At 64.3% G+C, this 21807-nt stretch overlaps 1 protein-coding gene across 8 annotated transcripts in view; it reads right to left on the bottom strand.

Moving 5' to 3' along the window:
- Positions 1-1200: 1200 nt before the first annotated feature.
- The window catches only part of BEGAIN (brain enriched guanylate kinase associated), a gene marked incomplete at both ends in the record, with an annotated part of 44962 nt that continues 24355 nt past the window's right edge, over positions 1201-21807 (bottom strand). For 2 of the 8 annotated variants that reach the window (XM_080809262.1, XM_080809263.1), the window contains 6 exons: positions 1201-2550; positions 3596-3679; positions 6204-6311; positions 7484-7550; positions 8755-8916; positions 12838-12927. In XM_080809262.1, coding sequence (XP_080665388.1) covers positions 1201-2550; positions 3596-3679; positions 6204-6311; positions 7484-7550; positions 8755-8916; positions 12838-12927 — 1861 coding nt within the window. The remainder of the gene's footprint in view (positions 2551-3595; positions 3680-6203; positions 6312-7483; positions 7551-8754; positions 8917-12837; positions 12928-21807) is intronic. The other 6 variants (XM_080809264.1, XM_080809265.1, XM_080809267.1 and 3 more) reach the window with 4 other exon arrangements.

A 21807-nucleotide genomic window follows, 5' to 3' on the forward strand; every position in this document is an offset into this window, starting at 1 on the left:
GTCCGAGTACAGCTCCCCACGGACGGACGGACGGACATCCCCACACCAACAGGAGGCCGGGGACCGCGCAGACGGCATCTGTGTGTGTGTGTGTGTGTGTGCGCGCGCGCATGTGTGTGTGTTGGGGGGAAGAGCCGCCCCCCCCCCCCCGCCCTGCTACCTCCCTCCGCAGTGGGAACACCCTTCACAGTGGGGCCAAACAAAGGCGTTTCAGAGAAGCGAGAGCTGCTCTGAAGGAGATCCTCGGGGACCTCCACGCAGAAGCCAGATCTGAGACGTGAGAGAGGGCGGGGGGCGGGGGGCAGCAGGACGAGGGGAAGCGAGAAGGCCCGTCCTAGAAAGGGCAAGCAGGCCCAGCAGGCCCAGACAGTGGAGGCGCTCGGATGCTGCCCAAGATGCTGCGTCTCTGTGGTCAGAAGGCGGTGGGGAGAAGAAACAGCCCGGAGCCCAGTTCTTTCCACCGATGTCTTTTATTAATGAACGGAAGTACAGTACTAACAGACCGGGCATGCATCGCAGACGACAGGAAAGCGAGCCACAGACGCCGGGAGTCGAGGGCCTCATTACGTCTGAGGTAGAGCGAGGTGGTGCCGGGGAGCGGGACACTGGGGGACGAGCACCGGCCCCACTCGGGACTACGGACCACGGGAGAGCTGGGGTGGTGTGTCGGTCACACGGCGAAAACAGTTTAAAAACATTTCACATCCCTCCACCCATTCCAGTTCCCCTCTTCATGGACAGAGTTTCGGGTTCCCTTGTCACCGGCTCACTGGGGGTGTCTCCACAAGACCCCGTCCTTCCCCTCCCAGGGGCAGGCCCTACTTGTCCTCCCCCGAAAAATAAAGGAGCTTTGTGTTGAAAACGCCAAGGCTGCCGTCCAGGGAGCTGGAGGCCAAGTGCGTTAAGAAAGACCCTTTTTCTCTATAAAAATAGTTTCACTTTATAAAAGGGGGGAATGCTCATCTCAGGTGGGGAAGGATGTCGGGGCATGAAAAACGTTCCACCGTGGTGGGGCTGGGGTGGACAAGATGGTGTGGGAGGGGTCCTCCTCTCAGGCTCGACTGGGTTGGGTGGAAGAGAGGGTGCTGGTTGGCGGGGGCTGGGGAGGACAGGTGTCTGGGGAGAGGCGAGCTGTGCCCTCTGGGGCCCAGGGGGGGGTGGGAGGGGGCGGCCCCGTGGCCGCGGCCTGCAGGCAGGCGCTCAGTTGAGCAAGGTTCCGTAGAGCTGCGCTTTCGTGAGACTGTCCTTGCGGCTGAGCCCCGAGCCACCAGTCCGCGGGAAGGCCGGCTGGGGGCTGAGGCGGGCGGCGGGGTGCATCTCCGGGGAGGCCTCCATGGAGCTGGGCTCCAGGGAGTCCCTGGAACTGTGGGGGCTGTGCTCGGGCTCGGGGCTGCCGCCCGCCCCGCACAGCTGCACCCCGAGCCTCTCCGCGTCCCCCTGGCTGGGCGCGTAGCCGGGCAGCGGGTCAGCCGCACGGCCGGGGCTCAGGCTCAGGTCGCCGCTGGCCCGGAGGAAGCGGGGCTCTGCCAGGTGGCCCTGGGAGAGGTCGTCACCCTCCGAGAAGCTGTCGGCCTTGTAGGTGGCATAGAGGGGGCTGGCGCGGCCCTCGGCCTTCTTGCCCGGGCTGCCCCCGCTGCCGTAGTAGCGTTCCGAGAAGCTGCAGGGCGAGGCGCGGCCGGCGGTGGTGGCCGGGAAGGAGTAGGCGCCAACGTCCTCCACGCTCAGGGGTCGCCACTGGCCCCGCACGTCCTCCCCAGCGAGCCGGGCCGTCCCCGGCTTGGCCCGCAGGCTCCACAGGTTTGGGGGCATCAGGGCCTGCTGGGGGCCCGGGGAAGCCGGGAAGCGGAAGGGCTCGGCTGGGTACGGAGACATGGTCCGCGCAAACCCCGGGGCCACCTCGGCCTCGAGCGGCGCTGCCACGCTGGCCGTGGCCTTGGCGAAGCGCGGGCTGCCCTCGTAGGCAGTGGCGGGCGGCTTGCGGTCGAAGAGCTCGTCGCGGCTGTTCAGGTAGATGGCCTGCTGCGAGGCCGTGAGCGTGCTGGCCTGGGCGTGCTCCTTCTCCTCCGACGTGGCGCTGAAGCTCGAGTAAGAGCTGGACGTGGGCAGTGAGCCCGCGTAGCCTGGGAAGGCCTCGTGCCGGAAGCCTGCGGGGAAGGCGGCCGCCTCGGCCTCCTCCTCCTCCTCGGCCGCGCTGTCGGTGGAGTTCTGGGCCCTCAGGAAGCCCACGTCGGTCACGGGCGCGTCCACGCTGGGCCGCCGGGCGCGCCGCCGCTCCTCGGGACAGTAGAGGGCCGTGTCGCTGCAGTAGATGTCCCCCTTGTAGGGGGGCCGTGGGCCCTGCTTCTCCACCCCATCCCGGAAGGCCAGGTCGCGGGCTGAGGCATCGGACAGGCGGGAGGATAGGCTGGTGGGGTCAGGCTTCTCCAGCACCTTGGCAATGACGCAGGTGGGGACGCTGTCGGCATAGGCCGGGTGGCAGAGCGGGGAGGGCAGGCTGCAGCCGTGCTTCTCCATGTGCACGCTCACGCGCTCCTGGAAGTCGGAGGGCAGCTGGAACGGGTCAGGTGTGGGGGGGGGAGGGCATGGACAGGGGTAGCAGTGAGCCCGGCACCTGTAGCTGTGGCCGTGACCAACAGATGCACAGACAGAAGAGGGACCCGGCCACGGCTTCTCAAACTACACCGCTAGGGCCAGCACGCAGGACTCTGGACGGCACCGGCTCCTGGGGAAGGTTCCTGAGACTCGCCCAAGGATCCCCTGGTCACCTCTGTCTCTCCAGCCTACAACAGCTGGGCTCTGAAGAGCCCAGAAGGTGGAACCAGGGTCTGACTTGGGCCCTTCTTGGGGCTGCAGCCCCCTTCATATCTTCCTACTGAGTGAGGGGCCTGCTTGCTCTCCCGGCCCCAAGGTCTTTCGGGGGTACCCCCTACCGGGTCATGAGGCCTGGGTGCTCCTGAACAAGACAGACTCAGATGCAACACAGACTTGGGGCCAGGTGCCCCGCGGCTTCTGCACGAGCACCTGGCCCGTCGTGGGGCCGTCCCGCTACTGTTTGATCCATTTTGTGAGTGTCTTAGGTGCGGCCCAGGCCCAGGGAAGAGGGTACATGGGCCGAGGCCAGGGTGAGGGCAGTGCGTGAACCTGGGGCAGCCTGGCAGGAGTGGGGGGCTCCTGGGGCCTTGGCTGAGTGACTCCATGTGAAGCCAGTTTTCTCATCTCTGAAATGGCCACTGTCAGTAACGGTGCCCAAACCAAAGCCTAGAGTTTCTGTGAGGCTCAAATGGGGGTCGCTCTGCCCCATCAGTGCTCCGTGGACAGGGAGCTTGGAGCAGGGTCGAGGAGCAGCCCCCAGAGGCAAGCACGGGGAACGGGCAGGCCGTCCAAGCTGGGTGAGGAGGTGTCGGGGTTGGGGGGGCCCTGCACCACGTTCAGAGAGGCCAGGATCCTTGCAGGACAGAGGAGGACAGGGGCTCAGGCTTACGTGGCGCCTTCCCCTCAAAGGGGAGAGGTGGCCTTGGGGTGGGGCCTGTAGGACTGGAGCCCCAAGGCGTCCTGGGGGGTGAGGGCAGCCTCGCGGGGGCAGGGCTGGCGTTACCTCGGACACCTTATGGACCCTGCCGTAGCTCTGGCCGCACTGCAGCAGCTGGGCCGCGAGGTTGCAGTCCTTCCTGTAGAGCTCCTAGAAGACAAGGGAGGCCATCTGGTGCAGGCTGGCCCCTGATCCGGGGCCCTGCCGCCTGGGGCCAGCACGGAGACCAGGTGCGGGGGCAGCTGGCCGGGCAGCAGGCCGGGCAAGGACCCTCATTGGGCCTCACGTGCTCGCCTGCAGACTGGACTGGCAGGGGCTGTTGGGGGGAGCCTTGGTTCGGACCTGGAGCTACTGGTGCACGGAGAGGGCCCTGCCAGGCCCTTTCGCTGCTGCCCCAGATGGGAACCTCCCACAAGGAGGAGGCTGTGTAGAAGAAGGGCCTCCGGTGGCCCCTGAATTCCCAGAGACCCCGGGCATGGAGACCATGGCTGTCCTGTGCCCCTCATCGCCCTCAGCGGAGAGGGCCGGCACCAGCCGGTGGTAAGGAGTGCGCCTGCAGCCCCTGCCTCCCCGTGTCTCGGACTGGCCCCACAACCCCCTTCCTGAAGTGCGGCCTGCTTATGGGGATGGTGCCGGGCTGGGTGAGGGGCAGGGTGAGGTACGGCAGAGGGCCTGTGTGACCCGAGGTCGGGCCGGGACCAGCTCAGCCTCCAGAGCGGAAAACAGATGCAAACAGTAGGATCGGCGCGGCTCTGCTCTCATCTTTGTTGCATGTGCCTGTGGTCGGGCCTTTCAGTCCTGTCCCCCACCCTGGAGGCCCTCCACCATGAGGAGGGTTCCCTCAGGAAGCCGGAGTCCACCAACGGGCCCCGAGATCCGCCGGCTCCCCCGGTCTCAGCTCAGCCGGGACCAGGTATCCTGCAGCTCGGACAGGTTGTGGAAGGCACGGGCCCCGCTGCCCCCCACGCCGTCCCCCATTCCTGGAGGCTCCCCCACCTTCACCGTCTGTGCTGAGCTCATGCCCCCAGCTTGGCCTGCAAAGTGGAGAGACACTGAGTCCCCAGTCTCCTCAACGTCTCCTCGAGCCCCCAGGGAAGGACACAGTTGGTGGAGAGCGGAGACCGGACGACCCCCTCCCCCGAGAGGCCCCCGGCTGGCCCTGGCCTCAGAGGGCTGTGCGCACCGGCTGGCCAGCCTGGGTCTGCCACCACACCCACCGCAGACTTCCAGCACGGCCCCAGGCCCCATGCAGGGCCTCCCCCTCCTCTGCCCACACTCCTCGGCCATCTCACCGCATCTCTGTGCTCATCTCTGCCATCCGAGCGTGCCCCGTCCAGCCCCATTCCTGCTCCTCCCCAGGCGGGCCCCCAGGAGACAGCAGGTCGCTTCTTTCCTTCGGGCTCTGACCCCTGCAGTCGGCCTAGGTCCTTCTATTCCCCCACATCCCACGTCCGAAATCTCTGTTAATGCAGTGGGTTCTATCTTTGAACCAGAACCAGAACCTGAGCCCTTCTCCCCACTCCACGGGTGTCATCCTGGCCGAGCCGCTGTCAGCCTGGACTGCTGCCACAGCCGCCTCCTTGAGCCTTCTGCTGCGGACCCTGTCCCCAGTCTTTTCTCAGTGAGCCCGGAAAAGCATAGGTCTTAGTCATGTTACTCCTCTGTTCAAGAAACCTCCATGGCTCCCTACTTCATTCAGAAGAAAACCGAGAGGGGCGCCTGGGGGGCTCAGCGGGTTAAAGCCTCTGCCTTCGGCTCAGGTCATGATCCTGGGGCCCCGGGATCGAGCCCTGCATCGGGCTCTCTGCTCCGCGGGAAGCCTGCTTCCCTTCCTCTCTCTCTGCCTGCCTCTCTGCCTACTTGTGACCTCTGTCTGTCAAATGAATAAATAAAATCTTTAAAAAACAACAACAACAAAACCCGAGATTCCTAGAGAAGCCCGCATGGTGTGGCCTCCTGTTCTGTTTCTGACCTCAGACCCTGGGACCCCCGCCCCCCCGGAGTTCCCTCTGCCACACCGGTTCTTTCCACCCGAAGGAAGGCTCTTCCCCAGGGTGCCCGTGGCCAGCTGTCTGGCCGCTCTCAGGTCTTGATCTAGCAGCATCTTCTAGAAGCACCCGACGGACTCCCCAGCACCGCTTGCTGTGTTGTTCTCCCGGGGGCAGTGAGCACTCACAACACGCTACAGGGCTTGCGTGTCATCCTGTTTGCTGCCTTCCCTGCTCAGGCGCAAACTGCACGTGGGCAGGGAGAGTTTTTATCTGTGTCCTTCACACCATAATCTCACCGCCTCGGAGGTCCAGGCAGGAAGCAGACACTCCTTAGTGAATGTGTGGTCAGCTGTCAGGGGTCCTCCGAGTGGGCCTACGCCCATCTCACGGGGCCCTTGAAATCAGGGCAGCCACACGGCTCTGACGCCCACGAAGGCTGGCTGGGGCGGGAGTGAGCACACCCCAAACCTGGGGTCAGGGAGCCCCTCCCTGAATGGAATAATACGGCCCAGTGGTTGCTCCCTTGAGCCCCGTTTCCTTCCAGCAGAGGGTCTCTCCTGAATACCCTTGGCAATCTATCTCTGCTGGGAGGTAGCCCTGTCCTCCCACCTTGTGTGCCAGCCCCTGAAGCCTGGAGGCCACAGGGCCTGGGCCCCCAGGGGTCACGGTGGTCCAACACTCACGTTGTCCTCCGACAGCTTGTCGATGGTCACCTTGGCCTCCAGCAGGTGGCTGTTGAGGGCAACAATCTCATGGCTCAGTGCTCGCTTCTCTTCCTCATAGTGCTGGCCCTGGGACGAGGGGTGGGGGGTATGGGAAGGAGCTGGTCACCGGTCAGCCAAGGCCTGGGCTTTGAGCCCGGTTGCTCCATAGGCCTCCTGGGTGCCTCCTGCAGTCGATAACGATGAGGGGTTTGCAAGGCCAAGGAAGGTGGGAGTAGGAGCACAGACCACCAGGTTCGGATTCACCTGTGCTCCCGCCACGGCTGAGCCAGACGGCCTTGGGCCAGTCACTGCCTCCCTGAGCCTCCTGCTCACCCACACCACGGGGACAGGAGTCCCTCCTCCTGGGTCTGAGGGGAGTCTGCCCTCAGCACAAAGCCTGGCCCCTGGCCCTGCACTGCACCCGCTCCTGCTGGGAGCCTGTCCTCGGTCAGCCTCCACCTGAGCTCAGAAAGGCAAAGGCCCTTGTCCAGGACCGCAGGCCGAGCTGTCTCGGCTCTGACCGCACTCTAAGACAGCAGGTCGAACACCCATTTCTGATTTTCAGAAACAAAACAAGCCCGTAACCTACTAGAAAGAGCGAGAAGTCCTCTCGGTGAGGGAAGGTGCAAGAGCCTGCCAGCCCCTCCCCCCCCCCAACAGCCATACAGGACCGGGACGCCACTGCCACTGTCCCCTTCTCTTCCAAACTGAGGTCCCGACAGCCCGATCAACACAAAAAAGAGGCCGCACTAGCAGATGGTGGTAGCGTCTCCCGGAGGGTCTCTGCCCGCACAGGAGCCAGGAGCGGCACTTTCCCCTCTATTCTTTACTGTGAGATGGGGTGTCCCCACAGGAGGCACAGTCGGGCTCGAACACCATTCTGGCTCACCCAGGGCCCGAACTCAGGCCTCCGTCCCGCCAGGTCTGGGTCTCCAGGCCAACCGCTAAAGCGGGGTCACTGTCCCCAGCTCACGTCCTTCCCACAGCCCCACTCACACAGGAGGCTCACGGGGCAGCTTGGAACCCTACGACTTCCTCGTCCTGAGAGCACCCACCTGTGCGTGCATTGCAAAAAGGGGTGGGACTGGTCCTGGGGACGGGGCTTGCGGGGGGGGGGGGGGGTGGAGGCCAGGAAACAAGCCCTGTGAGCAGCTCCTGCACAGGCGAGGGGATGACAGCCTGGCTGGTGGCTTGCCACCAGGGTTCCGAGAGGGGCATGCTGGGGCGGGGCTGGGGGCGGCCGGCGGGGGGGCCCTCACCATGCGGTACAGCTTGTCCTCCAGCTCTTGGTTGATCCTCTGCAACGCCATGTAGTTGCTCTGAATCCTGGAACAATGCGGTCGCTACGGTGCCAGGCCTGGGCCACCCGTGACCCCTGCGGCCCCCCAGCCGGCTGGGCAGAGTAGGGCTGAGCACAGGCCGCCTACGCCCGCCCCCTGCTCCCACCTGGGTGTGCCTGCACCTCTGCGCACAGCAGAAAGCTACTATGCGGAGGGCTCTCCTGGGCCAGGGACGAGGATGCCTGGGACGGGAAGGGAAGGCCTGTACCCACAAGCGGCTCTGTCCGGTCCTTGCTCACAACCAGTTCACTCGCATGTACTTACTTGGCCTCGAGGTGTTGGGTGGGGACCAGGGGCTGTGTTCCCACCATGGCGTGTAGTGTGAGGGTGGAAGGGAATTTGGGAGAGTGTCCATCCTCTTGACAACCCGGGTGGAGGGTCACTGTGGGCCCCCCGCTCAGTCTTACCAATGGGGAAACTGAGGCTGGGGGGGCTTCAAGCAGTAAGTGGCAGAGGAGAGACCTTAACGGAGGTCTGACTGAACGGCCTAAACTTGGTTCCCTCGCGACTAGATGGAGCAGGGCTATGATCAGGGACGGACACACAGCCCTCCTGGCAAACCCCTCCCCCGCGGCAGCCCCCGCCTATAGGCCCTGTCAATGTTTAGAATAAACCGAGCCAAGGGCAAACTGCGCATTCTCTTTGCTATCTTCCTAAGGCTGGAGAGTGTGTAATACTTTTTAGGAAAATGTCTTCAACAGGAAGAACCAAGTTTTTAGAAAAGTCTGGTTTCGGCACACCTGGCCCAACACTTGCGGCCACGCTGCTCAAGGGAAAGGTCCCGAACCACTGGTCCATCTCTGGGGCTAGACATCGTTTTTCCTCTCAGAGACCCAGGGGGCGGGGCTGGGGGGGTGGGTACACGGTGGGCCGGCGGGGGGGAGGGGTCTGCAGATGGCTGCACCTGTGTCATGCTGCTGTCCCCCATCCCCCAAGATTAACTGAGAGGAATGAACAGACAGACGAGGGAGAGGGGCCTGGGAAGAGCCTGTCCAGCTAGCTAGACCCAGAGTCCAGTCCCGACCCAGCCGCTCTTGGCACAAAGTGCGACTTCGGAAAAGAAGCCTGCCCTCACCGTGCCCGGGGCTTGGCAGGGTCTGTCGTCCCCCCCCCCACCCCCCCCCGCGGCGGCGGCTGACTCCGAGCCCCGCCCCCCCTCCCGCCGCCGCCGCCGGCCCCGCCCCCCGTACCTGCGCAGCTTCTCGGTGACCTTCTCCAGCTCCTCCTGCGCGCGCCGCAGCTCGATCTCCAGGTAGTGGCGCGTGGAGTCGAACTCGGTCTCGAGCTTCTCGAGCTTGTGCGTGGTGTAGGACAGCCGCTTGCGCAGCTCGCCCTTCTGCTCCTGCAGCGCGCTGCAACGACACGCGGCGGCCGGCCGGGCCGCGGCGCTGAGCGCGGGGAACCGAGCCCCTGCGGGCCAGCCCCGGGTGCCCCCCGCCGCACGGACACACGCGAGTGCGCGCGACACGCACACACACGCACGCCGCACCCCCCTCCCGCGGCGGCGCCCAGCCCCTCGGGGGTCAGGCCCGGCGGCGCCCCGCCCTACGTAAATGCCTGCGCGGCCCCCCCCCCCAGGAGTGACTGACCCCGGGCCCTCCCAGGCCCCCGAACCTGGCGAGCCTTTGGGGCAGTTTAAAGGACCCTGGTCTGAAGAGCGCTCGCCAGGGACCCCACACTTGGGCTCCTCCACGGCGCCGGGTGGGGAAGCTCAGGGCCAGCGGTCTTGTCCTCCCCAAACTGGCTGGGTGACCTCCGGGCCTGGGAGAGGACGGGCTGTGTGCCCCACGCCCAGGCAGCCTCCGCCGCAGTGGCCAGCTAGCTGCACACCGCTTCGGGAATTCCGCACAGCCCTGATCTGCTCGAGTCCCCCTTCCTCCAGGAAGCCTTCCAGAGCCCCAGCCCCAGCTCTTGAGGCTCCGTTTTCTTCACAGACGGTGGGCTCCTCTAGCACGCCGGGACGCTGGGCCCCCAGCCCAGAAAACAGAGACACAGGCTAATGGCCCACTGACAGCACGCACTCGATTCTAGAGTCAGGCAAAGGGCAGGAGGGGCAAGGCTGGTGGCCACGTGCGGTATGGTGGCCCCCAGGCAGTGGGGAGCTACGCCGCACAGGAGCGAAGCCCGGAGAGACTCCGAAACACACGCGGACTCATGCACGTCCCCCTTTCAGGCTGAGCGCTCGGCCAGGTTGGCTGGCGGGTGCCCCGCACCGAGCGTGTCTGCTGGGTGGCAGGCATGAGTGCAGCTGCGATTCCAGCTCTGTTCAGGCGCCCCCAGCCCCAGGGCTCCAGGGCCAACGAAGCCCACCCAGGGCGGTGCGGCCCACAGCTGAACTCCAGCCTGGCATCACGGGGTGGGCGGGGCCGCTGCTGTCACACCGACTTGCCGCCGGTCCCCACTGCCATGGGACCCCAGGCTGCCCACTATCATTTCAGGCCTCAGCTTCCCCCCTGGGAAGAGTGGACTGGCCCCATCTTGCCCTGTGGACACGAAGCCCTGGTTCTGAGAACAGTTCTGCCCAGAGAGGCGCCCAGGTCAGAGGGGCGGGGAGGCAAGCAGGCCCACTGTTTGCTGGAACAAGTGTGCACCCCCAGGGGACAATCTGGAGCCAATACCGTTTTGAATAGTCATTTCTGGCGCGTTTGCTCTGGGCCCAGCGCAAAGGTTGGGTAGAGGGGAGTCCGCAGGTGTCCCGCTGCAAGCCGGCGGGAGGCAGGGCTTGGGAACTCTGACTCTGCCCAGAGGTGCTGTGGGAGCTTGAGCAAGAGCCCGTGTTCTCAGGACTTTCGATACCCAAACCCGAGTGAGGGGACCAGGGAGCAGGCAGTCTCCTTCAGCCTCCGGCCCAGCGTGTAAGCCACTCATGTTACCACGGGCGCACACCCAGCTGATCTCCATCACATACTCCTGGATTCCTGCCCACGTCTGTATTCTTTTAAATAAATAAAAACAAAAAGTTGCCTATGTTTCGAGAACCTCAGAGAAGGGTGGGGCAGGTCTCCACAGGGGTCAGACTCCAAGGGAGATGCACAGCATTAATCCAGGAGAGCCCCACGGCACAGTGCTCACGGCTGTCCACGCGGGTCTGGCTGCCTCCTCCAGGCAGCATGCTGGACTGCCCCACCCTTCAGCTACAGATCCCAGATGGTCCTCGGCCCCCAGCTTTTCTGCCCAGTGGGATGGTGAGCTTCTTAGCTTCTGAGGGACTCTCCCATGTTAGCCAGCCCCACCCCCTGCAGGCACAGTGTGGGGGGGGTGGGGGGGACAGAGGCCTCTGAAGTCAGTTGCCCTGGGGGGGCTGTGGGCCCACCCATAGCCCTCTGTCACAAGGTACAGATGGGGTCTGCCCCTTGGGAAGAGAGATGACAGCATCATCCATCCACTCGGGCGGCCCCCTGAGTGGCCACGCCCTACCACCCATAGCCAGTGACCTTCCCTCCCAACCACGGCGACCCACCTGCAGCCCTAGCACGGACCCCGCCATCATGCAGACTGCACAGCCCATCCCAGACGGTCTTTCCTTCCTCTCTGGCCCCGCCCCACCCCGGTCCTGGCCCCCAGCAGCCGTGGGAAGGGCCAGCGCAGCCCCCACTTGGTGGAACCCACCATCTGGAGGGAACAGTTTCCGCAGTGAGACAAGCGCACGACAGGGTTGGAAGGTGGGCACCCGGTCAAGGCCTCCCCCTCACCGGATGACCGCTTCACCGAGCTGGCCCGTCCGAGCCTCAGGGCACCCAGTGGCCTTCCAGACGTACTGGGGTGGCTCTCTCCCACCGACCCTCAGACACTCCCACCCATCCCCAAGCCCCACGCTGGCCAGGCCTGAGACCATAGAGTCCCCGGCCCCTGCCTGCCGCCCCTCGTCGCCCCCAGACACACCTCTGAGCCCTCAGTCACAGCAGATGCCCAGGCCCGCTGCTGGAGCCCACCCCGTCTCTCCCCATCTCTGCCATCGGACTCCGTCCAGTCTGCAGACCCCTCGGCTTTGCCCAGGTGATCGTCAAGGCCCTGTTCGCACCCAGCTCCTCCCTGAACATCTCAGGCTGAATTTCCTCCCTGCCCGGCCACACAGGGAGCCCCCGCCCCATGGCTCCATCTCCAGCACAGGCCTCTCTCTGGGCCACCCCCCCACATCCAGACATCCACGGCCTACAGGCACCTGACACTCCATGCCTCAGTGCTGCCCCCTCCCCGCCCTCGGTGGTCCCCATCCCTGAGAAGGGCACAGCCACCCTCAGTCCCCAGTCAGCCTCCGAGAGGCCGTGGTGACCCCTCCTCGCCCTTTGCCCATCACAGCCGGTCACCGAGTCTTGGTGACCAGCTATGCAGAAGCTTTGGACCTATCCCCTCCTTGACCTGGTCCAGGAAGGTCCGAGGCTGGTCCTGGGTTGGGTCCACGGTCGCCTGGGTGGTGTCCCTGTTGCCGCCAGCGCTCCCCCACCGCCCCGAGCATCGACCTGAGCCCTGCCTGACCTCGGCCTCTGTCTCCAGATCTGTAAAGCAGGGGTGCAGGCACCCACCCGCGTGCTGCTAGGGTAGTCGTGAGGTCTGTGCACTGCCCCAGCTCATGATGCCAGAGGCAAGCGCCACGCGGACCGGGGGCTTCCAGGCTCCTGGGAATCTGGGGGGATCACTCGGGGACTGGGGCACTTGCTTCCCCCTGAGCGAGGAGTTGACTTAGGAGGCTATGACATCTAGAAACAGCCCCTTTACGGAAGCACAGGGAGGGCACTGGAGTCCTTTGTGACCGGACCAGCCAGAGCCAGGCCCTCAGGTAAGAGCCACGCCCCCAGCCAGGCACCGGCCCGCCGCCTGGTGAAGTCACCTCGCTTTGCCCTGTGTCTTGGTGAATTCATCGGAACGTGCACCTAACCTGATGGGGTGCATGGGGGGGGTGTTTTCCAGTCCCTCCCTGGCCCATGAGAAGCTCCTGGAAGCACGTTCCCGCCTCCCAGGGAAGAACGGTGTGCTCGCGAGTGCAGGCCTCATCCCAGGGCAGCACCTCGCACCCCGCTTTCCCCCAGGAGCCCTCCCTGGACACTCGGGGGAGGCTTGAGCCCCAGGACAGAGTGCTCGGCTGGGGCCAGGGGGTGCGGGCTGTGGGGGCCTTGTGGGCCTCGTCTCTGAGACGGATGGCACAGGAAGGTGTGGTGGGGGTGAGCTCGTGGCCCTTCCCCATCTGTCTCGGGCGAGTTGACGCAGACATGGGAGGGATGTCCGGGGACAGACGCAGAGACACCAAGGAACCGGGGAGACAGCAGGCGTGTTACCTGTCCCAGAGCGAGGGCGAGGACCTGGCCAGTCGGCCCTGCAGGACACGGGGCTGCCCGACGCACGAGGGCACCCAGGGGCTGCGCAGCCTGTGGGCGAAGAGGACAGAGCTGCTCAGAGCGGGGGTGGGGGCCGCCCGGGCCCACCATGGGCACAGAGAGAGGGAGGCGTGGAACCCGCCCCCCACTGGGCTGCAGAACTCCTTAGCAAGGTGTCAGAGCGCAGGTGCGGGAACCCGAGTGGGGGGGCCCAGACATGGCACCTGCCTGCCGTAGCTGCCTGAGCCCAGCGGTGGCACTGCGTCCCACCACCGGCAGCCCTACCTCGTGTTCTCAGCTTCGGGGAAGAGTCATGGGGACAGGGTCCCACCTGGCAGGACCCTTCGGGTGGAGAGCCCGGGAGACAAGGAACGCGGAGGGACAGCCTGACACCAGGCCCCACCTGTGCTGGGGGGCTGTGATGGGCTCACGCAGGGGAGGGGCGTCCTGGGGGCCAAGGACCCGGCAGAAGTTAGGGGTCCAGGGCAGAGCCCACTACACCCTCCCTGAGACCTCTTCTCACCCAACTCTGGCCTGTGTGGGCTGGGCAGCGGACGGGCTGCAGGGGAGCCGGATCGGTCAGATGGATGTGGGAGGGGGCCCAGGTCCGCCCTGCTCTGCTTTGGCGCCACCATGGAGGGTCACCAGGACACTGATCGGCGCCCTAGCCAAGTCCACTTTGGAGTGCTCCCCCCCACCCGGCCATGGTTCCCTGCAGTCTCTCCAGGGATGCTCTGGTGGCCTCGCCGGCCCCAGAGCCAGAGCAGAGATCGGATGAGAAGCTGCAGCCCCAGAAATCCGGCTTCGGGAAACCGCTGAGAGACACGGGTGTGGAGAGAGCACTATAATCCCATCTCAAGAGATCCGTATATCGACACCCGCCAAGAGTAAAGCAGGGGGGGCGCCTGGGTGGCTCAGTGGGTTAAAGCCACTGCCTTCGGCTCAGGTCATGATCCCAGGGGTCCTGGGATCGAGTCCCGCATCGGGCTCTCTACTCAGCGGGGAGCCTGCTTCCCTTCCTCTCTCTCTCTGCCTGCCTCGCCGCCTACTTGTGATCTCTGTCTGTCAAATAAGTAAATAAAATCTTTAAAAAAAAAAAAAAAGAGTAAAGCAGGGGACAAGTGTGAGCGTTGTCATGGGTGGTGGGTGGAGGGGTTCTAAGTAATTTGAAAATTTTCTTCTATACTTCCCTAGATTTGTCACGTTTCCTATAGTGATGAGAAATCAGAAAAAAAATTTACTAAGGATCAAATTTTGCACTCCCCCTCCGAAAAAAAAAAAAGACTTCAAGGGCCGACTTGACAGGTCAAGGGGGAAGTAGGGAAGCTCTCAGCCCCGGGCTGTGTCCCACTCACTGGTCGCCACTTCCGGAAGCCCCCCCACCCCCCGTCCCCACCTGTAAGATGGGCTGCCCTTGACCCTGGTCTCTTGAGCTGGGGCCCCAACACTCTGTGGAGGAGGGGCAGGTGGGCAGGGCCCTGGCTGGGTCTCCGGGTGGACAGGACTTCGAAATTCCAGCCCCAGTGTCCACCCTTGGCCAATGACCCCAATGCTGCTGAGTGAACAGAGCAGGGGCAGGCCAGGCCTGTGCCCGTGGGAACATCCGGAAGCCGCCAGTCTGCCCTGGGGGCATGGACCACAGCCCAGGCTGTGGGAGTCCCCCTCCCGGCCCTTAGCCAGTCCTGCCTCCAAAGGGCCTCTCCGCAGGGGGGCTCCTGGCAGGTGAGTTTTCAGAAGAGTGGTGGGAGGTTGGGGTCTGTGGGAAAACTGAGGCCCAGGGAAGAGGCAGGGCTTGCCTGGAGGCCCAGCGAGTAGGGGGCACGGCTGTGACTTGACCCAGACACTGCTTCTGGTCACACACGGCACTTTTTTTTTCTTTTTTTACTGACAACCCACTCTTTTTCTGACACAAAGGCTCATTCCCAGCCTGAGGCTGGGAGTGACCTCCCCCCATCCTAGAGATGAGAAAATGCGAGTCCAGAGAGGCTAAGCAACTCTTCCATGATCACACAGCCAGCCTGGGGGTGAGGAGGAGATGAGACCCAGATCTGCTGACCGCTCCCGAGGCTGCCACCCACTCCCAGGGCAGCTGTGCTAGAGGACAGGAGCAGGGAGGGAGAACCTCCCCTGCCCACAGGCCTGCCTAAGTGTTTCCGCGGAGAGCCAGCAGAAGAGGGAATGAACAGCCTCCCACTGGGCTCTCCTGGCCATGCCTGCTGCCACCAGGGCCCGTGGCTGCCCCAGTGGGGGCTGGCATGGCAGAGCCGTGGCCCCGGGGAGGACCGGTCACAGTGTCATACCCCTCACTGGGCACGCAAGGCCTCCTTCCCACCCATGCTGGCTGAAGGGCCCGGTGACCACTGGGTGGACAGATGGACAGAGGCTGGCCCAGGCTGCAGAAGCCGGCCTGCCCTGCATTCCTGGGGCCTCGGTGACCCCTGGCTCCCCTCAAGGACCCTAGCGGGGCAGCTGGGAGGGGCAGGATGTCTCCCTGCTCAGGGAGCTGGTAGGGAGATCAGCCTGGCCAGCTCAGAGGGCTGTGGGTCCGAGGGGATGGAGGCAGAGAAAGGGACACAGGGCGGGCTGGGCGCTTCTCCTACCTCATCTCCCCATCATACAGGTGGCTGCGGCCAGTGTGGCTGCCCCTGACGAGTCCAGGGTGGAGGGAGAGGAGGAAGGGGCTTACAGCCACACTTAGCCACACCTGAGCCCCCAACCCCCACACACCAGGCCCCCTTCCTCCTCTCCCTGCAGGAAAGGACCCTGACCCTCTCCATTCCTGTCTGATGCCACAAATGTGGCCACACACACCCACCATCAAGGCACTGGTCCTTGCTTCTCTCAGTCCCCAGAGCCTCTTTTTTCTTTCGAGGCTCTGTTCAAATGTTACCTCTTCTGGGAAGCCTTCCTTGGTTCCTGCTCTCTGAAAGTTCCCTCTCTTTCCTCCTCTGTCCCCATCAGACTGTGACTACCTCCCGATGCCCTTCCTCCATCACTCAGGCCTCCTGGGGCCTGGGCCTGGGCCGTTTGCCCTCTGTTCCCCTTGATGTCTGTGGCACCAGGTGCCATGCGGGGCATGGGGAGGAAGGGCGTGTGACTTCGGGGAGCCCTGGGGTGCGGGGAGAAAATCCTCCCCTGCTCCATGGGGTTGACAAGGTTACTGGGTCAGGTGCACCTGGAGGGCCGAAGTCTTTCTGGGGATGAGGTGCGGCGGCGGGGCGGAGCCCAACGGAAGGCGCGTTGGCTGAAGGAGCCTCAGGGCCCCAGTGTCTGGGCGGCGGCCCCCCAGCCCCCCCTTCCAGGACAGCCTGTCTTCCAGCTCGCGGAGCTCGGGCCCCACCCAGCAGTCACGCTCCAGCAGCCCTAAACTGCTTGTCACTGCTCATGTGCTGCAGGCGGCTTCTCATCTTGGTGACTTTGTCCCCATGTCCCCTCTGCCTGGATTGCACACACTCCCTCCTGCTCCGGGTTAACTCCTCCACACCCGGGGTCCCCCAACACCCCGGCTGGGGCAGCTGGCCCTGGGCAGGGATCGGCCGCTGCTCACAGGTCTCGAGCACAGGGACCCCCGCACCCCCCCACGCCCCCTGCATCCCGATCTACCCCCCAGCAGCCAAACGGCACGCCAGGAAATGCAGCCACACCATGAGCCACCTCTAGTCAAAATCCCCCCCACCTGCGCCCAACCCAAGCAAAAACCCCGGGCTCAGCAGGGCTCTCCCCTCCCCGTGCCGGCCCCCTCGCTCAGCCGGCCGGAGCCCCTTCCTTCCCACCACAGGGTCGGCCAGGGACATGCACCCCCAGCTTTTTTCCGGGCCTGCCCCGCCTCTCCCTCAAGCCCCAGGCCCCTGGCACAGCCTGCCCTCCCCACTCTGTCTCAGTCCTGAGGGGGCAGCACCTGCTCAACGGCCTGCCTGGGGGACTCGCCCTCCTTATTTGCCGGCTGTCCCCAGCGCCCAGCGCAGCCCGCAGGATGTCCCACTGGACCCGGGATTCCCAGGAGGAGCCAGAGACAATCCCTTCAGGACCTTGGTGTCCCTTCTCCCGCCTCCGAGCTCTGTAGTGTGTCCCAGCCTGTGCCTGTGTTCGGCGATCCCCACTTTCCTGCCGGACCCAGAAGAGTCTTTTCTCTCTTCCTTGGGGGAGCCCACCCTGGCTGGATCTCTCCTGAGGGGCAGGTGGGCGTGAATGGCCAACCGACATCCCAGAACCTTCTGAGGGCCCACCTGCCCCAGGCACGTGTGTAAGCTGCTTGTCTAGTCTCAGACTGCCCCAACAGGGAGGTGAGCACTGCACCCATTTTAGAGATGGGGAAACTGAGGTTCATGGCAATCAAGGAGTGGGGTCCCTCTGAGGTCCCATGGACTCAATGCCAGGTCAACTGCTCTTCCCCTGACATAGAGATGACAGGTTTTAATGCAAACTGCTGTGCTCCGTAGTTTTCTGCCAACCACCTCCCAGGCAGCGTGCTCGCGGGGCGCCTCCGTCCCTCCTGTGAGGGCCTGCGAGGGCGGCCTGTGATCAGCCTGATGGAGGCGGGGCCTGGAGCCCAAGAGGGGAGGTGACCCGAGCGGGGTCCAGGGCAGACGGCTCTGGGCCTCAGACATGCCCACCCGGAGCCCCCCGACAGCCCTCAGCTAGCCTCTGTAGCAAGGGTGCCAGCAGCGCCGGGGGCATGGAGGTGGGGACCCCACACCAGGCTGTCACCGCCGTCACTGAGCTGTTGGCGAAGGTCCCGGGGAAGGTCATGTGCATGTGCGCAGGAGGAGAGGGGACTGTCCCGGGGCTGACCTAGGGGCCCACAGCCAGGGGGGGGTCACCAGCTCAAGCTAGAGGGCGTAGGAACTCCTTGAACTCAACGCCTGCCCGGGTCCTGCCCTCTCCTGGCCCGCTGACTAAGGTCACCCGGTGGGAGCGTCATCCCTGCCCTCCCCACGGTCCCCAGTGACGTGGCTGTTTCACTGCCCCCTCTCGCTCCAGCCCTCCTCACCTTATCAGGTGGCCACAGCCCAGCACCTGCGTCCCTCTCTCTCTGCCAAGGCAGAACCACGTGCCAGGAGCTGGGGTCCCTGTGACCTAATAAGCCCTCGGCGGCTGGACAGACCCAGGGGGTGCCCAGGGCTGGGACATGGCAGGGTGACCTGGGCACGTGGACAGAGTGGCTGCAATTTACCCTGAGCCTTTGCACATGCTGCCCCTCCTGCTCAGCACACCCCTTCCCGGCTTGTTGGTTCTTGGGTTCACCTCGTCCAGGAAGCCCTCCCAGACCTCCAGCTGGGTCACATGCCCTCTTCGCTATCCCCGTCCCGATCTTACAATGCAGGGGGTGCTGTCTGGGTACAGGGGCCGTGTCTGTGCCTCCTCCTCAGAGTCCCAGAGCCCAGAGCCTGGTGCCGGAGCAGGCACATGGCAGAGCCTGGCGGGCAGGCACTGGAGGAGCCCACGGCCTCTGGGCAGCCCTGATTCCAGCTGAGCTCCCAGCAGCCCTTTCAGGAAAGGCCCATCAGGAGAAGACCTGAGGACTTTGGGCCCGAAAGAGGCGACCATCAGTGGCAGGCAGCGTGGGTCCCCAGCATGTGGCTGGCATGTGGCAACACAAAACTTTTGCTGCAATGATGATCGGGGGTGGGGTGACGCGGCAGAGGGCTGGCGCTCCACGGGCGGGGGGGGGGCACCCAGCCCAGCTCCCACGCCCGCGGGGATGCCCCGCTGGCCTTCCCCAGTGCCCGCTGCCTTCAGCGATCCCACTTCCGACACCCTGCTCTCTTCCCAGCTCACGCCGGGGACGCCCCTCCCTCCATCACCCATCTGGTCCCCATGCACCAGGCTCCACATCCCCTCCCTGCCTCTCCCTTCATCGCAGGAGTGCTGGGGCCAAACCCCAGCCTGGCGAAGGCCGCCTCTCCACGGACGCCAGGAAACCACACAGCTGCCTGTCGGGACTCGCTTTGTGCTCATCTGGCGGAATGACCTGGAATCGTCTCACATTCCCAGCTCGTCCCCTCCCCCACCCGCCTGGAAAGCGACTTCACACCTTCTGCTCCCTGCTCAGCCTCCCCATCCCCCCCGCCCCGCTGAGGAAACGAAGCCGCCCCGAGGGAACTCGCACAGATGTCCCCGGCCAGGTGCAGCCACCTACCCACATCTGCCCCGACACCCGGCACCGCCCGCTGGCGTGACAGGCAGCCCTCGACCCCCTCTGGGTGCGGCTCAGTGACTCCCTCCTTACTCCCTGGCCACCGGCGTGTCTCTCTCTTCCAGAGAGACTGAGCCTTCCCCCTCCTGAGAGCACCGCCTGCTCCTTCTCCTCCTTCTTGAAGGTCCGAAGGTGAGAACATCCTGGCGGGGGGCCAGGGTGCATCCCAGATCCCTGGCGTGGGGGGAAGGGCCGACTCAGTGCTGGCCGGGGCCGAAGGCGCTGAGTGCAGGCCAAGTGTCTGGTCCTTTCCCTTGGGGCACCAGGCTGTGGCTTGGGGCTGTCCCTCCTGTGGCCAGGAAGGGGAGCCCAAGGAGGCTGCCTCTCGGGGGGCAAGCCACAGGGGCCTCAGGAAGCCCCCCAGAACCCCTGGCTTTGTGAGGGCTCCTTGGGCACCCCCTGCCCAACCCCCTCTTTCCTAACACCCAGCTGGGCACTGCGCGTCTGCTCTTTCGTGAGTCTCCTACTCTGGACTGGGGGGCCTGGAAGGCGGAAGCGTGCACACTTGGCCCCAGACCCCTCCCCTGCCCCGAGGCCAGACCTGCTCTCCACCCAGAGTCGGGGAGCCCACGGGGAGACGGATGGATGGAATGACCATGGGGTTGGCCCCACAGGCGATGAGGGGCTCCCAAATTAACCTCCCAGCACCTGCCATTCTGCCCTCGAGCCCCCCGGCTGATAAGGCACCACCATTCAATACTTTGGTGATGGGGCTCATGGCCGCCCACCAAGGAGCCCACAACGGCTTCACTCATTTGCACCTCCACCAGCCGGCGCGCCGCTGCAGACCGACACGGGCACGTGGTAACTGGAGCGGTGGGAGGGCCTGTTTTTTGGAATCCGGGGATCACAAAGGTCATCAGAGCTGTGGGAGGATTAGTGGTGACCCCAACACCGCAGGGCCCCAACCCTGCGCTCCCTCCATGCCCCGCCACTCTGGGCTCCTGGCTGGCCCCGCCCTCCTCTCCCCTCCCCACACACCTCTCCAGGGCAAGAGACACTCCCCAGGAGGCCAAACCCCATCTGGAGGAAAAGGGGAGCTATGATGGTGGGTTTTCGCCACTGGGCCGGAAAGAGCCGCCTTTCTGGGCCTCAGATTCAAAACCCACTTGTGGGCACTTGTGACCACCGTGACCTCCTCCAGGAAACGGCTCCCTGAGATTACCCTCATTCAGTTACTCAGTCCCCTAGCGAGACCTACTGTGTGCCGCTGGCGTGTCGAGACCTACTGTGTGCCACTGGCGTGTCCTCACTGAATCCTCACCTCCCTGGGTGGGGGGTGCTGCCCATTGGCAGACAGAGGAGTCATGGCCAGGGGCAAGAGCGTCTTTCAAGGGCACTGGGCTAGTACAGGCTACTCTCCCAGGATGGCCTCCCCACCCCAGGCGGCCCCTGCAGACGTCACCATGGGTCCCCCAGCCCTGGTCCCCACCCTCTCCTGCCAGGACACTGGACCCCGGCAGAGCACCCTCACGCTGCTGGCCATGAGGGACATGGGACAAGGGGCTGAGGACCCCAGGAGACCTGGCCCCACGTCCTGCTGCCTTCATCCAAGAGCCATCTTGTCCTCCCCACCTCAGAGCAGTGACTCCGTCAAGACGGTCTCCTCACTGTTGCCCTGGGGTGGACTCCCTGACTGGCTCACCAGCCCCAGCACCTGGGGGTGGGGGCAGGCAGTTAACAGGCAGACCATTAACCCCATACCAAGATCCATGGTCATGAAATCTTGGAAACAACCTTCTAATGTAGGTGCTCTTATGATGCCCACTCTGTGGAGGCAGAAACTGAGAATCAGAGAGGTGCAGAAATTTGCTCAAGGCCACACAGCCAGTAAGTGACAGAGCCGGGATTCAAACCCAGGTGAGTCTACCTTCTTAATCACATGCTTCATCAGGGAGGCTTTCCAGAGTGGGGACTCAGATGTGCTGTGAGGATAGGAGACTTAGAAGGGCAGGGCAGAAGAAGAAAGAGTAGTCAGTGTGGAGGGTCTCTTTGTAGTGCCTGGAAACCCAAAGTGGGGAGTCAAAGCAAGGTAGTCATTCACACCATAGTAAGAATTAGCACATAACACTTCCTCCACTAGGGTCAGGTTTAGAAGTGGGGCAGAGAGCCTTGGGGTCCCCACTTAGGGAGGGACTGGGCCTGCCGGGTGGGTGGAGAAGACAAGAGGCAGAGAGTAGGCAGTCTGGAGGGAAGGAACGAGAAAACCCAAAGGCAATCCTGGAGGCATCAGATGGGTCTCAGCAGGTGGCCGGTCCCCAGAAAAGCTCTTTTTCACTTGGCAGCCAGTCCTTCAACCCTCAGTGAGCACCGACTGCGTGCTCACCCTGCCCAGAGAATGCGGATGGCCTCCAGGACAGGGGGCCTACCCAGAGCAAGTATGCAGCAGGGGTACCCCAAACCCATGGGTAAGATAGCAGCCCATGTGTCCCCAGACTTGCTCTTCCCCTGTAGCTCTCCCCATAGCAGGTGACAATGGCTCTGTCCTTTGCTCTGGCCCAAAACCCAGGAGTTGTCCTGGATGCCCCGCCTTCCCTCACACCCCACATCCAACCCATCAGGAGACCCTGTCCGCTCTCCTCCCGAATACACCAAAACTCTCACCCACCTCCATGGTCACTGCCCGGTGTGGGGGAGGAGGGTGGCAGTGTCCAAGCTGCCATCACGACTCTCCTTGTCCCTGCCCTGCCCCCGTCCTGACCTCCCAGCTGTGCCCCCTCGCGCCACACAGAGCC

The sequence above is a fragment of the Martes martes genome, assembly GCF_963455335.1.
Source record: "Martes martes genome assembly, chromosome: 7".
Taxonomy (NCBI): Eukaryota; Metazoa; Chordata; class Mammalia; order Carnivora; family Mustelidae; genus Martes; species Martes martes.